Source organism: Lissotriton helveticus, chromosome 11 (assembly GCF_964261635.1).
Source record: "Lissotriton helveticus chromosome 11, aLisHel1.1, whole genome shotgun sequence".
Classification (NCBI taxonomy): Eukaryota; Metazoa; Chordata; class Amphibia; order Caudata; family Salamandridae; genus Lissotriton; species Lissotriton helveticus.
The window spans coordinates 834,067,780-834,088,126 of record NC_136072.1 but is presented as its reverse complement, the minus strand read 5'-3'; the positions used below and the strand labels follow the sequence as shown (position 1 = coordinate 834,088,126).

General features: G+C 45.2%; 2 protein-coding genes across 4 annotated transcripts in view; both read right to left on the bottom strand.

The window, feature by feature from the left end:
* GPAT2 (glycerol-3-phosphate acyltransferase 2, mitochondrial) overlaps positions 1-20,347 on the bottom strand; it is a 1,306,638-nt gene that overhangs the window by 432,714 nt on the left and 853,577 nt on the right. The gene's annotated exons all lie outside the window — the stretch shown is intronic.
* LOC144792140 (uncharacterized) lies at positions 11,579-19,852 on the bottom strand. The gene is made up of 2 exons (XM_078667017.1): positions 18,878-19,852; positions 11,579-17,552 (listed from the first exon to the last, which is right to left on the bottom strand). The coding sequence occupies exon 2, from the start codon at positions 15,162-15,164 to the stop codon at positions 13,608-13,610; it is 1,557 nt and encodes a 518-aa protein (XP_078523143.1). The 5' UTR covers positions 15,165-17,552; positions 18,878-19,852; the 3' UTR covers positions 11,579-13,607.

Here is a 20,347-nt window from a genome sequence, read left to right as displayed (position 1 = left end):
ATGGGCGTGCAATTGCGGTACTCTTGTCCATTTCACCCTGAGGGGAACGGAATTGTTGAAAGAAAAAACCGTGACATAAAGCAATCTATAACGGCAAAGGTATTAGGTTCGGGAGCTGGGTGGGTCAAACATCTAATAAGTGTCCAACGTAGTCTAAATAACCTGCCAAGAAATTCTCTGAAGGGATTCAGTCCGTACAAATTATTATTCGGAACTAGGATGTTGATCTCTGACCTTGATAGTCAGACTTCAGTGGTAATAGAAAAAAGCTTTGATGTCAAAGACCGTTTGGCTATTTTGCAGGACTTAAACAAAACAAGAAAAGACCTGAGCAACATACAATTGAAACAACAGCCAACAACCACTGAAGAATCACCACCTGTCCCAGCAAGACCTGTCTGGATTCCAAAAGTCGGGGATCTAGTCAGGGAGAAGATCGCGGTAAAGAAGGAATTTGGGCCTTCTTACAGAAAAGCAGTTCCTGTCTTGTCTGTCAACGGGACAAGATCAGTTGTACTACCGCCGCTTGCTGGAAAAAAGGAGAACCGAGTTGTATCCATCGACCTGGTAAAACCACAACATGTGGCCAGTAACAAACGGTAGGCCAAGTGGACTCCCAATAAGTAGCAGAACACCAAGGTTTGCTACCAGTACAGAGGTCCTAACAAAGAGGCTCATCACATTCGAAACGCCTACAGAAGAACAACAAGGACTATGCAACAATGCAATAGAACTAAGACCTCTGAAAACCCAAATAAAGACATTTAGCAGAGACACACCAATCTATACAGAAGTACCAAGTGAAAATGCAAAAAACAAAAATCCTGAACCAATTGGAACAATTGACAGAACTGCATCCGGTTACTTCATCAACTTCGATGATTCCTCTGAAGGCTTCAGTGAACCAAAGACACAGCCATCATCCAAATCCTTTAAAGACAAAGCGAAGGAACTATTGAAACAACTGAAAGAAACATATCTGATTTCTCCATGGATTGAATTTTGGGTGGGTTTTGGTGCATTTATCCTCATACTTTGGCTCATCATGGTATTTACTTTGGGACGCTTCATTGAGGGAAAATATGCTAAAATGGACACAGCAAGCCAGAACATCAACTTGGTCCTTAAACCACACACATCTTCACACGTCGAGAAAAGAGAACTTTCTTCAGAACTTTCTTCAGCCAACTTCACAGCAATTCCAATACCTGGTGGGGTAGCCTGGGACAACACTGACTATGAAATTTATGGTCCGGTCGAGATCCTGAAATATCCACACCAAATTAAGATCTCCTTGAGTGACTTTGCAAAACCAAACTCATTTGCTGATGATTGGGACTTTGAAAGTATAAACAATATGATGTCTGACTTAGTAATGTCTGCTAAATTTACAAAACATGATTATTTGCAAGGTTCTACAAATTATGATAGTATGTATTGCTATAACCATTATGGTAACCATTTCTTGCATAAATCTGCACAACCTAGAAATGTTTTAAATTATAATCAATGGGAACATTGTGCTACACCTCCAAAAGGAAGCTCTAGAACCGTTTATGACAAATATTCATATTTTTCAGGTTTTAACATAACTAATGCTGAAACATTTTATTACAAATTGTCAAACAAGACAGGGATGAAAACCATGATAACCAACACAAAATTGATATATTCAGACATATTCTTTGAAAAGATGAATACTTTTGGATTTGATTATTGGGACAAAAATGTTGATTTGAAAAGTGTTTGGGGTACAAAAGAATGGCAAGTACAGGGTTTAGAAGCTTTGTTTAGAGCCTGCATGATCCCAGAACAAATGATATTTTTAAATGACACTGTTCAACAGACCACCTGTCTTGGCTTAGCCAAAATCAAAGATTTAAATAACCTGTCTATTCCAAAGCCAACAATGTTTAGCAATAACTCTGATACAGATGAAGAAATAGACATAAACCATATACTTAACCAAAACAGAACACATCCTGATTGGAAACAATGGTTAATCTGGCCCACAGATACAAATCACTGTCAAGATAGATTCCTGAATAAAACACAGGGTTTCAAAATGACCAGGCCAGACCCTAGATATCCCCAAAGACATCACCCAGGGATAATTACCACCTACAGTGTGGGCAAATTATGCCTTCAATGGCTACAAACTTCCACACTGCCTGAAATTAAGCAACACCTAACTTTACTTACTGATGGTGCTGACTTGCGTGATTTCATACTGGGACCACGCAAACAGCGTCATAAGCGTTTCATAGCAGCCTCTGTATATGCAGCATACAATGAGGCCTGGAAGGTTACTCAAATTGAGACAGCAGAAAGAATACGGGAAATTGACCGTATTAATTTGGAAAAATCACTTTCTGTAGTGGACAATGGGTTAATGACTCTGTCCTCCAGAATTTTTTCATTGGACAGCATTGTGTCTTCAGCAATCGATATATTATCGCAAGACTTACTGTTATTACAACATGGTCAGTCACAATTGCGTTCTATCGTGCAGCTTGGCTGGACGTTACAAAACCTGCGTTCAGGCTATGTGCCTTGGCGTTTAATCAACACAACGTCACTATTCCAAATCTTTAACCTTACTGATAGACAAATCGGTATGGCGCAGAAGGGTGCTGATTATACAATCTTGAGCATTGAAAAACTTGAAAGATTACCAATGACAATGTCAGAACGACCTGTCAGTGAATGGATAATCCACGGAATCATAAATATTCCAATCTCAACCTTCAGGTTTCAATACTGCCAAAAATATATACAGGCTGGCATGTACGAGAAATTGGGAAAGGGGTACCTTAAAACAACATGGAACCTGCCCTATTCACATGCATGTGTCAGTAATAAAGGACAGAAAGTGTTTCTTAGTGGCAACAATTGTGCTATGTCACTAAGCGGCACGCTTCTGTGTAACGGTATTAGTTTGCACGGAGCCTGTGAAGGGAATTCATACAACCTTTCATGTCACCAGCAAGGCGCACCTGCAACTGAAATAGAACCATTCTTTCAAAGACTCTATAATGGGAGTTACATTCTTATTGTAGACCGCAGATGTTGTAGTCTTATGCCCGGGACTCCTTATCTCGTCACTACGACGGCGAAGGTCAAGTGCTGTGTATTTCTCATATACCAACAAGCAATAATGCATAAAATGCGTGTTTACTTTTGCATTTAATTCATAGCTTAAGTGCATACAATATATATGACTGCAATTTTTCAGTATATTTGAAAATTTCGAAATGCATTTATGTATTTTGGGGTGGTAAGGTATACACTATACTCTATAGTATGTTGTACTATGTTATACTATGCATAGATTAGTAGATATGACCATAGTTAGCGTGGAGTGGGTGTCGTGTATTTCTATAGGTTCTGAATCGATCCCCCTATTCCTGACCCTATTCTGGTTAAACTAACTAGCTAGTTAACTAACAGTCAGCCCATGAGGCAAGAAAACCCCCATGATGCAGATACCGTTATCTGACGCAGTCACACTACGGCACAGGAACGTGTTATCTGATTAGGTCATAACGCTTGAGATCTAATTAGACAAGCGACATTCCTCCAGCCCCTGATAAGGCATACGACGTTCTCATAACAAATCAAACCTATGACAACCTGGACAATCCGTGCGGCCATTGTTTTGATTTCACAGAGAACTTTTGCAAAAGAATGTGCTAACGAGCAAGTCGTATGACATCTTTATTGACGTACCTATGTCCATCCTTACGTCAATCCCGGCACCTTTAAGGTATAAATATTGCCGACCTTGCCCTATGCAAACACACGCGTGGTGACAAGACGGAGCAGCCATACTTGCCGAAGCCGAGAGCAGAAGCAGACCCCGCAGGCAGCAGCCCCGCCTTCCTGACGCGCTGAGAGACGCGCTGCTATCTCAAGCCGAGAGACCCAGCACCGGCGCTTCTGGGCAGCCCTCGCAGGCAGCCTGGAATATCGAGAGCAGAGAAAGAGATACCATTCCTCATTCATCCTAAATTCCAGGTACAGAACTGAATAACCCCTCCTAGAGAATTCTTTAGTTATTCACTTGGCAAAAACAAACTTAACTTAAACTGTAACTTTCTATTCCCGCCCACGTATTAGACTTAGGTCAGGTACACGGGGTAGGCGTATCTAGAAACACCAGTTGAGTACGTTTAGTCAAATGTATATGTGTATGTAAATATATTTTAATCATTTTAAAACATCATATGGCTCAGAAACCATATCAATGTTTTTACAGTATTATTTTTTACTATTGCTTCTAATGTATGCACTTTACTTAACTATAAGTATTGCAATAATATCGATCCATTTCTCTTGTACGAGAAAAGAGACTGATCAATAAATAACATCTTTTATTGAACACGCCCGTCTCTTCCTTTTCTCTACATTCTGATGAGACTAAGAATGCACGTACTGACTGAGTAAAATAATTGCCTTGTGCTCACACGACTCTTGAGATTGACTCTTGATTAGGGGAGAGCAAAGTTGTCATGTTCTATGGTTGTCAGAAACTAAATCCCTTCATGTCTAATCAGGGGAGTTAATCCTTCCTTGAACATTCGAGAAAGTTTCTAGCGAACTCTGAGCTTAGCTGGCAAACCCAAAAATTAAGTCTAGTATCGACAGTAGTAGACCTAGTTAACGTCTGGCCTAGGCCTTTACTGCTGTAGGTACTATTCCAATGCGCAGAGCCTATTGGGAAAATAGGAGCTACACTACAGGGGATGCTTATGGCTAAGCATGTGGTTGCACTTTGTTGGATGCGAGGACCACTGCCTACACCTAAACTCTGGGCACACGATATGCTTTACTGCTGAACGCAGTCTGAACACTACAATGAGTTGCTACCCCTCATGAGCCGCCCCAAAAAATTTGGGGGATTGTACCAGGCGCATATCAGGGGCAGGAGCGTAGCGGATGAATCAGTGGAGACATGTGACGGCGGGGCAGGGACTGAGGAGCCCCGATAGGTCTTCTAGTCAGTGCAAGGGAGGACACACTATCAGGCGGGGTGCTCATTCCGGTTCTGGCGTTGCGGTTGACCGCATGGATGCGATCCCACTGCTTGGTATCATGGGGGGGGTTTCGGGGGTCTGAAAGAAGCTATCCTAGAGAAATGCTGGGGTTGTTGTGAACGCCCCTAGTGGTATGCCCCTTGACTGCGGGATGGGAGGGGGAAGATCACGGAACGGGGAGAGGGGAGGGAGGAGCGGTAGGGACATATTGCTCTTTCTAGACAGACTGCTCTTTTTCCTTTTTTATTGTTAGATATGAGGTATTTGCCGCCTGCCCTCTCACGGGTTGCTAGCTGAATGGCTGTGTATGGGATTGCGGTGGGACTGGTATATAGGAAAGCGGCTTTGTTGCACTGTGTATACTCAATTGGGGGAGAGGGGGTCACTGACTGTAGTAATTATGTGTTGTAAATCCCAATAAAAAGTTTAAAAAAAATAAATAAATAAAAGGTTTAAAAAAAAACAAAAAACTTAATTGTTCGATGTAGCCATAATTTAAAGATTCCCTAAAAGAAGCTGACAAAAATGTGAGTTCACATAAATACATTAGTTTGCTCTAGAAGTGCAAACAGTAAGATGTTACAAAAGAAGTTTAATCCTGAACCTGCCTAATACATGTGTTATTTTGTTTGTTTCAAGAGATTAAGAATTCTGCTACTCTTATTTTTAGGTTTACCCTGCACAACGCTTGCTCTGTGCTTCAGAAATCTATTGTTTTTAATATAAACATAAAAGGGGCTTTTCCTCCATTTCTATTGGCTACATTCTATTTTCCTGCATTTACCAATGCTTGTTACTCGTCTGTTTCTCTGATCAGTTCCCCATCGCGAAAATACTGTTAACGTTGGCTTTTGGTGGAACTGTTTTTTCATAAAGTTTGCCTCTTTTTGCTTTTTTCTCTTGCAGCATATTTATATAGGAATTTATCACCCGGAGACATTAAGGGATTTGCATAGAATCACAGGATTTTGCGCCGCCAAGACTCAAATCGGGATCCCCAGCTATCGTTTTTTTTTTCCATTTATTATTACACAAGGCTAGGAACGCATTGCGCTCCAAGCCTCGCTTTCAGCCCTGAGCCCCGCCCTCCAGAAAGCCTATAAGTTATTTGCAGTCCCTGCTTGTTCCGTTTTTTTTATTTTACCCGGCCGTGCCTGCGTCGTAGCTGCGTCACAGTTGACCCGCATCCGCCATTTGCTTACCGCATGATTTGATTCCTGCATGGAAATTACATGAGTCATGATTTTGGCCTTTGGATTTTTCGGAGATGAGGATTCCTGCTCGCAGCTGATCCGCCATTGGGTTTCCGGATGATTCCTGCTCGCAGCACCGAGAGAAGAACATGCCTGGTCGCCCACCTGGTAAGCACCATTTTCTATCCTTTATGATAGATTTGGCCTCCTTCATAGTTTGACTCATTTTTTACTCCGATTTTCGGCAGGAGCCTTTTCGCTCTGCTTTGTTGCTTGCTTCATTTCCCATGCATGACTGGTTTTGTATTCTGATTGCAGTTTGTCATTGCTGCGCTCTGCCTGCTTTATTGATTTCCTCTGCTTGATTTTGTATTCTGGTTGCAATTTGTAATTGCTGCGCTCTGCTTGCTTGATTCATTTCCTCGGCTTGATTGATTTTGTATTCAGATTACAATTTAATTTATCATTGCTGCGCTTTGCTTGATTTATCTTGCATTCCGATTTTCGGCGGGAGACTCGCGGTCTGACCCGCTCTGCCCTTCCTCCCACTCCTCTAAGGTGCTGGGCCTGCGTCTCCCTGGCTTGACCGGGGCCAGGCTGCATGCCAAAGACGGAAAGGAGAAAGTCTGAAACCCTTTAACCCCCCCAACCAGCTGCATCAATTGACGTCATGGCTCAATCTGGCACCACCACCAAAGGTGACATGGAATGGCACACTAAGATGAAGAGAGAATGCGAATCGTGCCAGAGCTCCCAGAAAAAGCAGCAAAGCTTGCCCGCGCACCCCCCGCAAGCAGTGCAATTCCAACCACAAACCGCTATCTGGTTCTCCAAAGTACCCAGGACAGTGACGCCCACCCTCAGGCCCACAGAGCATCTGAATCCAAGACCTCTTCAGGTCCCACTAAGCGACTACGGATCCCTCCCATCATCCTACTGGAGGAACACTGCACCTCCCCCTTCACCATCAAGCCCCGGCAGGACCATGCCAAGATTATGCTCACCACATCAGAGGACTACAGGAGTGTGACTAGCATGCTTACAGAACAGAAAATGGAGTACCCCACCTTTTCATTGACCACCGCAAAAGCCCAGCGCTTTGTAATACGGGGACTCCCAGCAAACACATCCCTTGGGTACATCACTCAGGACTTATCGGAACTTGGACGTCCAGTCAAAAACATAACACAGATTGCCTCTCCAGCGGACAAGAACAAGAAATGTGCCCTCTTTGTTGTAACCCTGTCGGCAAGCCATGATGGGAAGCTAGCAGACCTCTCAGCAGTCACACGGCTCTGCAGCTGCACCGCCACCACAGAAGCGCCTAGAGGGAAACGAGGACCAGTCATGTGCTACAACTGCCAGCGCTTGGGGCACACCCCTGCTTTCTGCCATCAGAAGCCAAAGTGCATACGCTGTGGAGGCGAACACAACTCTAACCATTGCACAAGGAACCGGGAAACCGAACCAGCAATATGTGCCAACTGCACAGGACCACTCCCAGCAAGCTATCGCGGCTGTCCCTACCTGCAGAAGGCAAAGAAGGATGGACCGCGCATATCCCCCCAACCACAAAAGACTTCCCTACACCCAACAACAGACCAGGGACAAAGGAAGACTTACAAACCCGCATTGGCACACAGGATCCCAACTGGCAATCCAACCAACAGCCATAGCAAGGCGAAAACAGGACAGCCCACCACCAACAACTGCCCTAGCACCATCCTGTGAAATAGGCTCAGCCACCAACTGGCAGGAACTCATCACGAAGATTGCAAAAACAGTTGCAGACATGAACATCCACCCTGTGGTGACAATGGAGGCGAATCTTATCGCCGGACTTTTCCACGGTGAAGAAAACACCTGCAATGGCAGCAAAATCTAAAGGAAACTCCCTCTTCTTAATGTGGAATGCTAACAGCATTCAGAAGAAAACTGCAGAACACCTGCACCTGATGGAAACCATGTATGTGAATATAGCGCTTATTATCTCCGAGACCCACCTCCAAGAAAGCCAGAAGCTCAACATAGCAAACCACAGGGTGTACCGCACAGATCGCACCACTGGAGCAAAGGGTAGAAGAACAGAAGTGACTGTCAGCACAAAAGTGAAGCACCACGAGATCTCACTACCACCAGTGGGGAGTATTGAAGCAACTGGCATACAGATCCAGACATCTGCAGGCCCTCTACGGCTGATTGCCGCCTACTCACCCCAGGCAAGCTAAGCCCAAAGGACTTGGATGCTTTACTGGACCCCAACATCCCAACACTAATTGGAGGCGACCTTAATGCCAAGCACCAGTGCTGGATCTCTCGCACGGTAAACAGCAAAGGACATGCCCTACTTGCCCACTCAAAGAAGGAGGACTTTGTAGTGGCTGGCTGACTCAACCAACACATTATTCAGGCTCTGCACAGCATAAATCGGATGTTCTGGACATCGTCGTCATGAAGAATCTCTCCCAGTCTATGGAGCTTGAAACTTTAATAGCACTGACGTCCGACCACAACCCAGTGTTGGTCACAGTTGGAGACGTACTTGAAGACCAGCAACAGGGCACCAGGCACAACTTCAAGAAGGCGGACTGAAGCCTTTACAAGAGAAGCCTGGAGGAAACACTGGTACCTGGCCCCCTACGCTGCATTGAGGACATTGACGAGGCGGTTAACCACTTCACAGTTGCAGTCCACACTGCTATTGAGCGCAGCGTTCCTGAGCAGAAACTCGAACGATGCTCTATCTACGACTTCCCGAAGGGCATCAAGCAGTCGATAGCTGACAAGAACAGAGCCCGGAGAGAGTGGCAAAGGAATCGCACCCCCGACCTGCTGAAGAAGTACAATGAGCTGACAAGACAGCTGAAGATGCAAATAAACCAGCACAAAGGTGAAAAATGGGAAGCAGCTACAGCTAACTTGAAGGACTCAGACAACTCTCCCTGGAGAATGACCCGATTCTTGACTGGAAAGAAGGAACCAAACCCACCGATACAAAGGAAGACTCACTTGGCATGCAGCAACAGGGACAAGGCCGAGGTTTTCGCTGACACACTGGAAGCGTCCTTCAGGCCTAACCAGGCAAGCAAACTGGCAGCAGAAGTCGAGCAAGAGGTAGCTAAGCACTACCGGGAGCACCCACTAGAAACAGAAGCTGCAATCATTGAGGAATGCTAAATGGGTGAACTACTGGCCCTTTCAAAGACACTACAAAACGGCAAGACACCAGGAAAGGACAGAATAGCCAACCAAGCCATCAAGATGCTCCCAGATACTGCAGTGGATCATCTTGCTGAGATATTCAACGCGTGTATGCAGCACCAGTATTTTCCTAACGCCTAGAAAGAAGCAAGAGTCGTCATATTCCCCAAGGCTGGGAAACCACTACGAGATCCTGCAAATTACCACCCCATAAGCCTGCTATCTGGCCTATCAAAGCTCTTCGAAAAAGTTATCCCCGCCCGTCTCATGGACTTTGCAACAAGCGAAAGAACAGTTTGGGTTCCGGAAAGACCACTCAACCAACCAACAACTTCTCAGAGTTGTGGACATCATTAGCCATGGATTCAACATCAACAAATCTAGTGGAGTAATCTTTCTGGATGTAGCCAAAGCATTCAACCAAGTATGGCATGAGGGACTGCTCTACAAACTTATCAAGCTCAAGTTTCCAAGCTACCTGGTTAAGCTGCTGTCTAGCTACTTGTCAAAACTGACCTTTCACGTGGCGGTACGATAAAGAATGCTCAACGCCACGCCCAATTCTTGCTGGAGTGCCTCAGGGATCAATCCTAGGACCATTCCTCTTCAAAATATTCACAAACGACATCACCACGGACCTAAAGAAGACTGATCTTGCCCTTTACGCCGAGGATGTTGCAGTCCTCTCCCAATCCTTCAGCGACAAAGAAGTGGCTAAGAACCTTGAGACATTGCTCTGCAGACTCTCCGAATGGTACAGCGACTGGCAGATCACCCTGAACACAAGCAAAACCACAGCAACCTTATTCACCAGGAAGCTGAACAGGAAATATCCACAGATCCTCCTCAATGGGGAAGAGATCAAATGGGAAACAGCAGCTCCTACTTGGGGGTGACTCTGGACTCTAAACTCAACTGGAGAAACCACATAGAGAAGATCTGCCAGAAAGCAGCAGAAAAACTGGCTGCATTATACCGACTCGTAAAGACCAAGTCGATGCCCATGCTGAGCAAGGTGCGAGCAATCACCGCAGTATTTCGACCAACTATGACATATGCTTCACCAGTTTGGAGTGGCTGCCGCCCGCAGCTTTGGAAAGACCTACAGAGATGACAGAGCAAGGCATTTCGGATTGCAGCAGGTGCTCCAATGTTCACAAGAACAGCAGACCTTCACAGAGACCTAGGCGTTGAGATGTTTGACGACCATCTCCGCAAACTCAACAGGACATTCTACAAAGGATTGGATCAAAAAGAAAACCCCCTGATCAGGAAACTTGCAGACATTTCTACAAACCCATTTGACCGCTACCCCCGGCCCATCGAATCGCTAACCTTGTGAAACTGAAACGCAATACAGCATCCAAAAACCCGTCACTGCCTGAAAGCAACCACCTCGGCAGGCATCCAAAACGAATCACTGCCAGAAGGCAACCGCTCCGGCAGGCACCGAAAACTCAACACTGTCAGAAGGCAACTGCCGCGGCAGCCATCAAAAGCTCACCATTGCCAGAAGACATTTGACAGACGAAAACAAGACTCTGCGATAAAACTTGCTGACACCTCTGCAAACCAAATTGCTTGAAACCCGCGGCCTATCACAGCGCTGCCCTGGTGATACAACCTCAACTGTGACAAAGCGTCACACATCAATAAGACAACCTAAACAGCAACTAAAAAACTAAAAATGAATGTGGAGTATCGAGGCTACTGCCTCGGTATCCAAAAACTCCCCTCTGTCAGAAGGCATCTGACAGAGGAAAACAAGACACAGATGTGTTCCGTTTCCTGTTTCTTTGGCGCCAAAGCATTCCCCATTCCGAGTTCCTTCAGCACTATTATGTGTGTTTTCAGCAACCTCTAAAAGTCTTTAAGTGTAAGTCGTCTCATTACAGGTCTCCCCTTGAGAGAAGAGCCAATACAATGCCTTGTTGGCCTACATACGACAACCCAAGAAACGGAAATTAGCGTACAGACTGCTCCAACTAATGATGGTCCTGGCAAAACATAAAAGTGGCCATTACCAGGATGGTGCAGAGAAGCCTGCACGTAACAACATGGCTCAGGGATGTGAGGGAGTGGGCCCTAGCTGAAGAAATCCATATGAAACTACATCATAAAGACGATAAGCTTCAAGCAGACCTCATTGAATCAGAATCAGAAATTTTATTTGCATAATTAATTAAAATTATTACAAAATTTACATGATAAAAAATTACAATACAAAGTTTTTAAAAACTGCAATTGTGTCTCGCTGTCTGTTTTGTTAGGGCCGGTGCGTATTAGGTCTTTGGTTTAAAAGGTTCCCTGATGACCGCCAGTTGGCTCATCCTCCTGTTCAATTGATTCTAAGGCTTTTTTTGCTATAGCCAAAAATTTGACCCCCCGGCAAGCCAGGATTATAGAGGATCCTCCAAGCCAGCTTGTAACTGCGTGTCTGCAGGAACGAATTTTTAACTCGTTGAAGATAGGTTTCAATAAAAGTCGTCTCTGACTTATCAGGGCAGGACATGTGCAAAAAAGGTGTACAAGTGATTCCGTTTTATACCCACAGAGGCGGCATTTTTCCGTCTGGTCAGACTGTTTCCAGGACGGTAGCAAGTCCTTTGCCACGTGCATCCCCATCCGATAGGCTAGAAATTCTTTTTTTAGATGGCCACTGAAGTGTGTTACTAAATATGCAAGTGGTTTTAGGGTTTTAAAAGAGTTCATAATGGTCCAGCTATGCCGACGTTTTGCCAATAGATCTTTATCCTCCAAAAAGGATTTCCTTTTTGCTGCCGCATTAGCTTGTTTGCTTAGGCTAGCTTTGTCTGTCCCCGATTTCCATGCTGGTTCCAGCTCCAATTTTTCCACACAGAGTTTCAGGTACTTTCCCCAAGTGTTCGGTGTATTAGTTTCCCCCTGTTTTTTTCATTTCCTCCCAACTCAGCCAATAAAGTGAATCAGATTCCGCTGCTCGAAGTTTGCAACAGAGTTTCACGAAGCCGCTCATGCTCTGGAACTTCTGGTTTAGCAGGCCGCATTCTAGCCTAACTTGGGAGGCTGAGGCGGATTTAGGCAGATTGAAAACCGCTTTGCAGATTTTTATCTGTAGAGCGTTTAAAAGATCAACCTCCTTGCCCCACTACGTAACTAGGCCGTAAGTCAGAGTGGGCATAATTTGTGCTGCCATTACTTTTAATAAGTGGTTATGATTTGGACAATCCATTTTGTTTTTTAAGGAGCGGTGCGCGGAAATTAAGGATTCTGCCTTTGCTTTTGATGCGGTTCTGTGATCCTTTTGGCTTTCACCTTTTGTTAGTGTTATTCCCAAGTACTTGTAATACTCTTGTTCTTTCACTATTACCCCTCGGGTAGTCCATTTGTACTTTAGTTTTTTCTGATCCACGAGCCAAACCACTTTGTTTTTTTCTTTGTTTAGTTCAAGGCTTTCTCGTTCTAAATACGCTGTTAGTTTGTTGATGGCTCTTTGTAGGCCGATTGGTGTTTGACTCAACAAAACTATATTGTCTGCATATTGTAAGAAGTGTATTGATTTGTTTGCCAGAGAAGGAGGGTGACTATCTACTGAGATGATTTCGCTTGAGAGATCAGAGAGAAAAAGATTAAAGAGGGTGGGAGCTAATACGCAACCTTGTTTTAAGCCTTGGTGCGTTTGAATGCTCCTAGTTGTACTGCCTCCATTGCCCAATTTCACTTTTGCCCAGGTGTGATGATGAAGGGCTTTGAGGGCTGTTAAGAGTTGGTGTGGCAATCCCCAGGTCTCTAATTTGCTCCACAACCGCTCTCTGTTCACCCGGTCAAAGGCTGATTTAATGTCTATGAAACAGGCGTACAAACGAGTGCCTTTTGCTGCCGCAGTGTCCTTTAGGATAGACAGACAAGTTAGGTTGGTTATTGTTCCCATTCCTTGCCTGAATCCTGTTTGGAATAATGGCATGATCCTTCTTTCTGTTATCCACGCTTGTAGGTAAAGTAGAAGGCAGGAGGCGTAGAGTTTAGCTTCAACGTCTATTAATGATATCAGTCTATAGTTTTTGGGGTTACGGTGGTCGCCGTGCTTAAAAATGGGATGGATGATACTACCATTTCAGGATGCTGGTAACTCTGGTTGTCTGTATAATTGATTGAACAGTGGCGTTAGGGTGTTTTAGACCACAGATCTGGATTATGTTTAAAGATTGCATTCGGTAGGCCATTTGGGGCCTGCTGCGCCCTCTGACTTTAATCTTAAAATGATTTTACGTAGTTCCTTTATGGAGGTAAGGTCGTCTGGCTCCTTCTGCCCGTTCGATGGTCTTTCATGTTCAGGATCCCTGTGCTCCTTGCTATTTGCTCTTTTTAAATTTTCCGAATTATCTTTAACTGCCCATGAACCGTTTGCAAGGCCTTGATCTGTTTTGCTGTATAAAGCTTGTACGTGTCTAGTCCAGGTATCGGCTCCGACCCCGGCTTCTTGTTGGAGTTTTACCCCTTGATTTAAATCATTTATAATACCCCAGAAGTCTCGGCTGTTTTGGTGTTTCCCCTCTATTAACAGTTTGTTCCAGATGGTTTCTTCGTATTTGTACTTAGCGGCCCTCAGTGCCTTCCTGTAGATACTCTTGGCACCCCTTAGTTTAGATTTATTTACCACTGACCCTGATGTTTTTTGGCTTGCTAGTTGTCGAACCTCCTTTGCAACCGCTCTTTTTTTAGCTCTTAACTCCGTGTCAAGCCATGGCTCCTTCTTGATGTTACATTTGCTACGGGTCCCTGGCCTTGCAGGGAATTTATCCTGCAAGACCTGAATCATTTGCTCCCAGTTGGGTACTTGTTCCTCTTCCTTTTGAGTTCCAAGATTTGCCAAATGGGTTTTTACTAGGTCCGTAATTTTACCCAGTACTTCACCGCGCCATTTTAATTTCCTCAAGTTGAAATTTGAAGCGTGGAGCAGAAGGGAGGTCGTTGTTGGTGCCGTACTTGGTACAATGTTCAGCCTTATTAGTTGTGAAAAATGGTCGCTTTCTGCCCGCTGTTCTATGTAAAAGGATTCGATACGGGGAAGTAACTCGTCACTTACTATTGAATAGTCAATTATTGAGTGCGCCCTGCAACTCAGATATGTGCCGGCTGCCGGCCTATCCCCCTTGTTGTTGCCATTCAGGATTGATAATCCATGTTCAGTTAGACTAGAGGCTAACTTTTTTCCGATACAGTCAGTGGGCTTCTTCACCTTCGCTTTATTGTGGTCAATGAGCTTGTTGTTAAAATCTCCTGAGATAACCAACGGGTGCAGTAGGTAGTAGGTCCTTTGCATGGCCTTAATAAGTGACACAAGAATCGCATACTTTTCTTTTTGAGATTTTTTATCTGGATGAATGTAGACGTTAAATAACAACATTTGCCACGGTGTTGTCCCCTGCGTCGGGGTTTCGAAGATTCTGATCACTTGGGCCCACTTTAGGCCCACGTCTATCTCCTCTGAACGCCAGTTGTATTTGTGGGTTATATATGTCGATAATCCGCCCCGGGGGTGTCCATGCTTGGAGAAGCTTTCCGCATGTATATGGCGTCTCTTAAAACCTGGAATTGGGGAGGGTTGTAATTTCCATGTCTCCTGGGTCATGATTATGTCTTGTCGTAGGAAGAATGCTAGGGTTTCGTGATCATGGGCCATTTCTTGAAATCCGTGCACGTTCCACGAACAGATTGAAACTATAGATTTCTTTGTTAGATTTTGAGGGGGCATCTCATTCCGTAAGGTTACTAAGGGATTTGGGGCTGGGTTAGGTAGCTTTATTGCTCAGGACATTGGGTATCCAAGACCAGTCCGTTCTGTGTGCATGGTGAGGACCGGTTGCTTGTTGAGGGTGACTTGTTCTTAGTGGCTCTGGCGTGGATGCTCGGGCGCCACGTAGACATGAGGCTTGTTGACTTGTTCTCTCCTGCCCCTTGTTTTGCTTATGAGTGTTAATTTGTGATGGGTAGGGGTACCTCGGGCATTTGTGTTGTATTATAGATATACCCCATAATTCGAATTGTTGTCTTGCGAGGTAAATCCTTTCTACCAGGTCCCTAGTCCAAGTTGTGACTGTTTCTTCAATTGCCGCATTGTTTACATTTTGCCTGAATTCAACAGAGTACAGGTCCTGGGTAGTAATTTCTTTTAGGCCTGTTGTTTCCTTGAATAATTTTAATAAGTTCCCTCGATTCAAGATATCTTGGCGCCCCCTTGTAGGATATTCTGGGATAAAGGTAAGTTTTAAGTCAAATAGTTCTTGAACGTTACTTGGCTCCTTTTGGATTGGGCCAGCATGGCACAATGGCAGGTTGTGAGGTTGGATACTTTCGCGAGCAAATTGATTCTTTTTGTGTTCTTGCTCATTCTGTACTGACTCAGATCTATTTACGTTTTTCTGGGTTAATACTGCGTTGGTTAGCTTCGTGGGGGCCACACTTTGCTCCTTTCGAATTAGCGAGCATTTGCGTTCCTTTTCCAAGACAGTGATTTGCAGTGGAGTTGACAAGATTTTAGTATCTTTTGCTGCTGCTGATCCAATTACCTCATTTAGTTTTCCTTCAACTGTTGTAGATATTTGTTGTTCAATTATATGTTTTATACCAGAGTTGGAGTCTTCTTTGTGAGTACGTTTTATGTCCGAGGTTATTTTCTCCGGGCCGACAGCGACTCGGTATGCTCCCTCCCTCCTGGAACATCCGTTTGTATGGGTTTACTTTTTTCTCTTTCCCGCTTTTTTGCTAATGATTGCTGGGATGGTCTAATTTCCATTTGGCTGATGGCGCCTGAGGATGGGGATGACGTTAAATTGGCTCCAGTCCTGGGGTCGTCGCCCCTTAATGAGTTTGATATATTTGATATATCGAATCGGTCTGTAAATATTTCCTCTCCTGTAGGTGACCCGTTCGAAAAATTTGATTTTATTTCATGGTTGATTTTCGATTGGAATATGGGGAAGATTTTGCCCGAATCTACGTTTGGTTGTTTCTTGTACTTGAGCCTAGCTTTTCTTGCCCTTTTTCTTTGCCGCTTTGTTGGTATATCCTTAGTTATGGAATTTGGATGGGTTGTATATCATCCCTATCTAAGGCTTTTTTGCCTAGATCGCCCTCCTTTAGTGCTTGTTCTCGATCCGTTATATGTTTGGTTCTTATAAGATCTTCAAGCCCTTTCTTGGGCGGTTGGACTTTCTCCATGATAGGCTTGATTTCCTTAATCTGGCTGTTGCCGCTCGCTTGTTTAACCTCCCCTAGAAGGTCCTTCAAAATATCCGGGAGGCTTGCTAGCTTTTCAATTATACTTCCACATCCACAAATTCCTTGTTGATTACTCCGGTTAGTGTTATGCTCTGATTTTCCGTATATTGTTATGAGTGATGATAGGGAGTCTAGTTTAGCGTTTATGCCCGAGATGTGTCCGGCCACTAAAGTGATAAGGTCAATCTGGACTTCCATTTTATTGGATTGATAATTCAGCACCTTTATCACTTGTTCCAAGGTGCTTAGTAGAGAATGAGTCCATGGGGTGGAGGGCTCGTCTTTTTGAATTTTACTTAAATCTCTGGGTTCTAAGTCCGACTTGTTCCCTGATGAAATTGTGATTGGCGCAGTGTAGGTGGAATCTTTGGGTTCCAGTTCCGACGTGTTCCCTGAGGAAATTACTTTTGGCGCAGCGTAAATAGGCTGTAATTTATTTGTCTGCGCAGTGATGCTGTCATTTGCGCAAGCACTTTGTGGGCTTCTATGTATCTTACAATCCCGGGGGGTGAGACCAGCATACCTGGGCTCAGATGACGATCTTCAAAACCATGTTCTGGTCGTGATGCTCTCCCTTGCGAGTCGATGTACTTTGTGATTCTCTCTGTAAGTTCCGCAAGTTGAGAATCATTAGGTAAAAAGAGGGTCTTTATCCATGAGTCCCCTTCTTGCCCAGATGAGTTAGGTAAGTTTTTGGGCCCAGTGGTTCCTTCCTGTACGCCCATAATTTCCATTGTTTGGTCACTAGCTTCAGTTAGCTCCACGGGTATCACACTTTTTTGCTTGTTCGGCCTGATGTCCCTTACTGGGCTATTGTCTAAGTTGTTCTTTACGACTGTACTTCCCTTTATTTCGTTTGGAGCTAAGTGTCACGATTCCCCCGACCGCTGGTAAACACTGCCTGCTCTTTGCTATGAACGGGATAGGAAACTACAAATCCCATGATCCTTTGCCAGGCGCGCTGCTATGACGCTGCGCGACTATGGGATAAACATGGCGTCTGACGGTGGACGCGCTGCCGATTATTCCTGTTTGCTGAGAGCGAGTCTTAGCGTGTGACCTGTTTTCTGGCTGGAGGTTCTTTGAAGATCGGTGGCGGTAGCGTGGGTCCGTTTGGCTTGGATCAAGGCTACCGAGGTGGGGCTTAGTAAGCGCCCATTACGAGCGCTGTTGTTTAGCGCTAGTGGCTTGAGTCTTGGATTTATCTGGTGGGGCTTAGGAAGCGCCTGCATCTGATCGGTCCTCCGGATTCCTGGCACCCGTTTTCTGGAATTACCTGGTGGGGCTTAGGAAACGCCCATATCGTGACCTGCTTGCCAAGCCTCAGGTTTTCCTTTGTGGAGTGTGGTGTTTTAAGAGTGTGATTCACTTTCTTGGAACCTGGTGTTCGTGTATCAGATAAACTATTATCTTCAGGGAGCGTCTTGCTCCGGTTTGTGCAGGACACCTGGGCTTAGGTGCCGCAGAACCCATTCATGGTACAAAACTGACTTTGTAGCGCTTACAGAGCGGGATCTGTAAAGACGCTTTGTTTATTTCGCTTTTGCTGGGCTTATGATTTACTACCTGTTACTCATTTGATCCAAAACTTATTCAGGGAATGTATGCCATTGCTTGGGGTTGACACTCTCTCTACAATCCCCAGAAACGTTCGTTGCTTACATTTCCTCGGAGGAGGAACATTTAGTTGAGATCTACAATCAAGGAGAATCCTTGTTTTTTCCTTTTGTTGTGGGCAGAGTTGGGCTATCTTCATCTTACGCCTGGGTAGGTGTCCGTTCAGTTTCAATAGCTGTAAGGTCCAGTTCAAAGGAAGGGAGGGAACAAGGGGGGTTTTCTAATGGTCTCTTTATTATATCTTCTAGCAGCAGAACCAGGGGATTTAGAAGCCGCCCTTTAGATTGTTCCTTTGGTTATCCAGACCTGTAGGAAGCAGGTGAGATAGCATGTGGTATATTGATTAGACTGTTTTCTAGTGTAGAGTTATAGGTGCACTCATCCCTTGCTTCTGTAATTACAGGTCGTGGTTCCAGTTGCCCAGCTGTTCCCCTCCGGACCTATATTTTTCCCCCGCTTGATCTCCTTAACAGTCTGTAACATTGTATTGTTAGACTTGGGATGATCTAGAGGTGGGCCCCCTTATAGCATCGATCCAATCCTGAGGAGCAACCACGACAGACCTGACACTAAGGGTGTCTTGGGGTGGTGCACCTGGGCGGTCACTAATGTTTGATTACCTTGAAGAGCAGGACCCGTGCTCGATTTGGGTGATTGACGCCCCGAGTCCTCGCTTACCTTGTTCTGCAGGTTGTTTGCCGATGGTGGGGGCCATTCAGTGGCGTGATGGGGCTTGGTAGTTTGCTAACTTCAGCGGTTGGAGCGTAAATTGCTGCCATTGGGTCCGTAAGATAAAAGAACTTTAGAAGACCTGATTTCTGTCTGGTGTCTGAGTTTAACTCAGGAGTTGGTGCTGATAACAACCTCTCCCTTGAGGTTGCATCAGACCCTTTTTCCAATGGCATTGTCAATTCCGCAGTTGTTTTCTTCGTTTTTTTGGGGGGTTTCTTGCTTTCCGCTGGTTGGCGCATTTTCCCTGATCTCATTTCCCCAATCGGGACCTCGCTGTTCTTTTACCTTCTTTTGCCTTCTTCAGGGATCTAGTCGTGTTAATTAAAATTATAATGATGATGGTCTTTGTCTGGACGGATAGATGGCAGACTGTATATGGGTATAAGGGTGTAAGGTCTACTTGCCCGGTTTAATGGGGACAGAGTGACTGATGTCAGGTTTAATCTGTGTGCTGCTGCCAAGGGGTTTCCGTCTCCAAGACCTCCAGGATCCACAGATCATCCCCCACCTCTGCTCACGCTGACCCTTTTACCACTCTTTGGGCAGATGTCCGCTACTTGCACTGCAGGGCTGCTTGGCTCTCGCAAATACTCCTGCTACTGGCTTTTGTGGTAGGGTGGGGCGGGGCTGGGCGAGCCTGACAGTGGGGCCCCAAGGTTTCGGGGTGCCCGGCGATGCTGCAGCTACAGCTGTTTTTCCTGGCGTGTTGTCGTTCTGGCAGGTCTGGCGTGACAACTCTCTACTGCTTTCAGCCCGATTGTGCCCGGATCCGGGTCAATTTCCAAAACTTCAGGCCGTTGACCGCTGCCAACCGCCGGCTCTCAGCTACTTTCTGCTGTGGTGGAAGGGATCAGTTTTCCTGTCTCCAAGCCGCCAGCTCGTAAAATTGAGGCTCCGGAGGGCGCTGGACACGGAGTCGCACCGGCCAGCCCGGCTTGCTGCTCTTAGAGTACATCTGCGGTTACCCCTGCGTTTTCTCCTGACTGGTGCTGCACCTTGCCCTCCAGCCACGTGACCGCTCTGCCAAAGTTAAGGTTCCAAAGTTCCTGTATGCTCGTGCTTATCCAGATTCCCAAGTATTTCACTTCGTCTGCTTCCCATCTAAGGGGGTAGTCTGAGTGTACCTCTGTGGTCTTGTCAGTTAGTGGGAATATGACTGATTTAGACCAGTTTATGGATACGCCGGAGAGGCCTCCAAACTTGACAAACTCACGCAGTAATGGGTTAAGGTTTTCGGTTGGTTTATTTACATACAGGGTCACGTCATCTGCATACAGTGATATATGTAGACCGGGAACTGAATGCAAT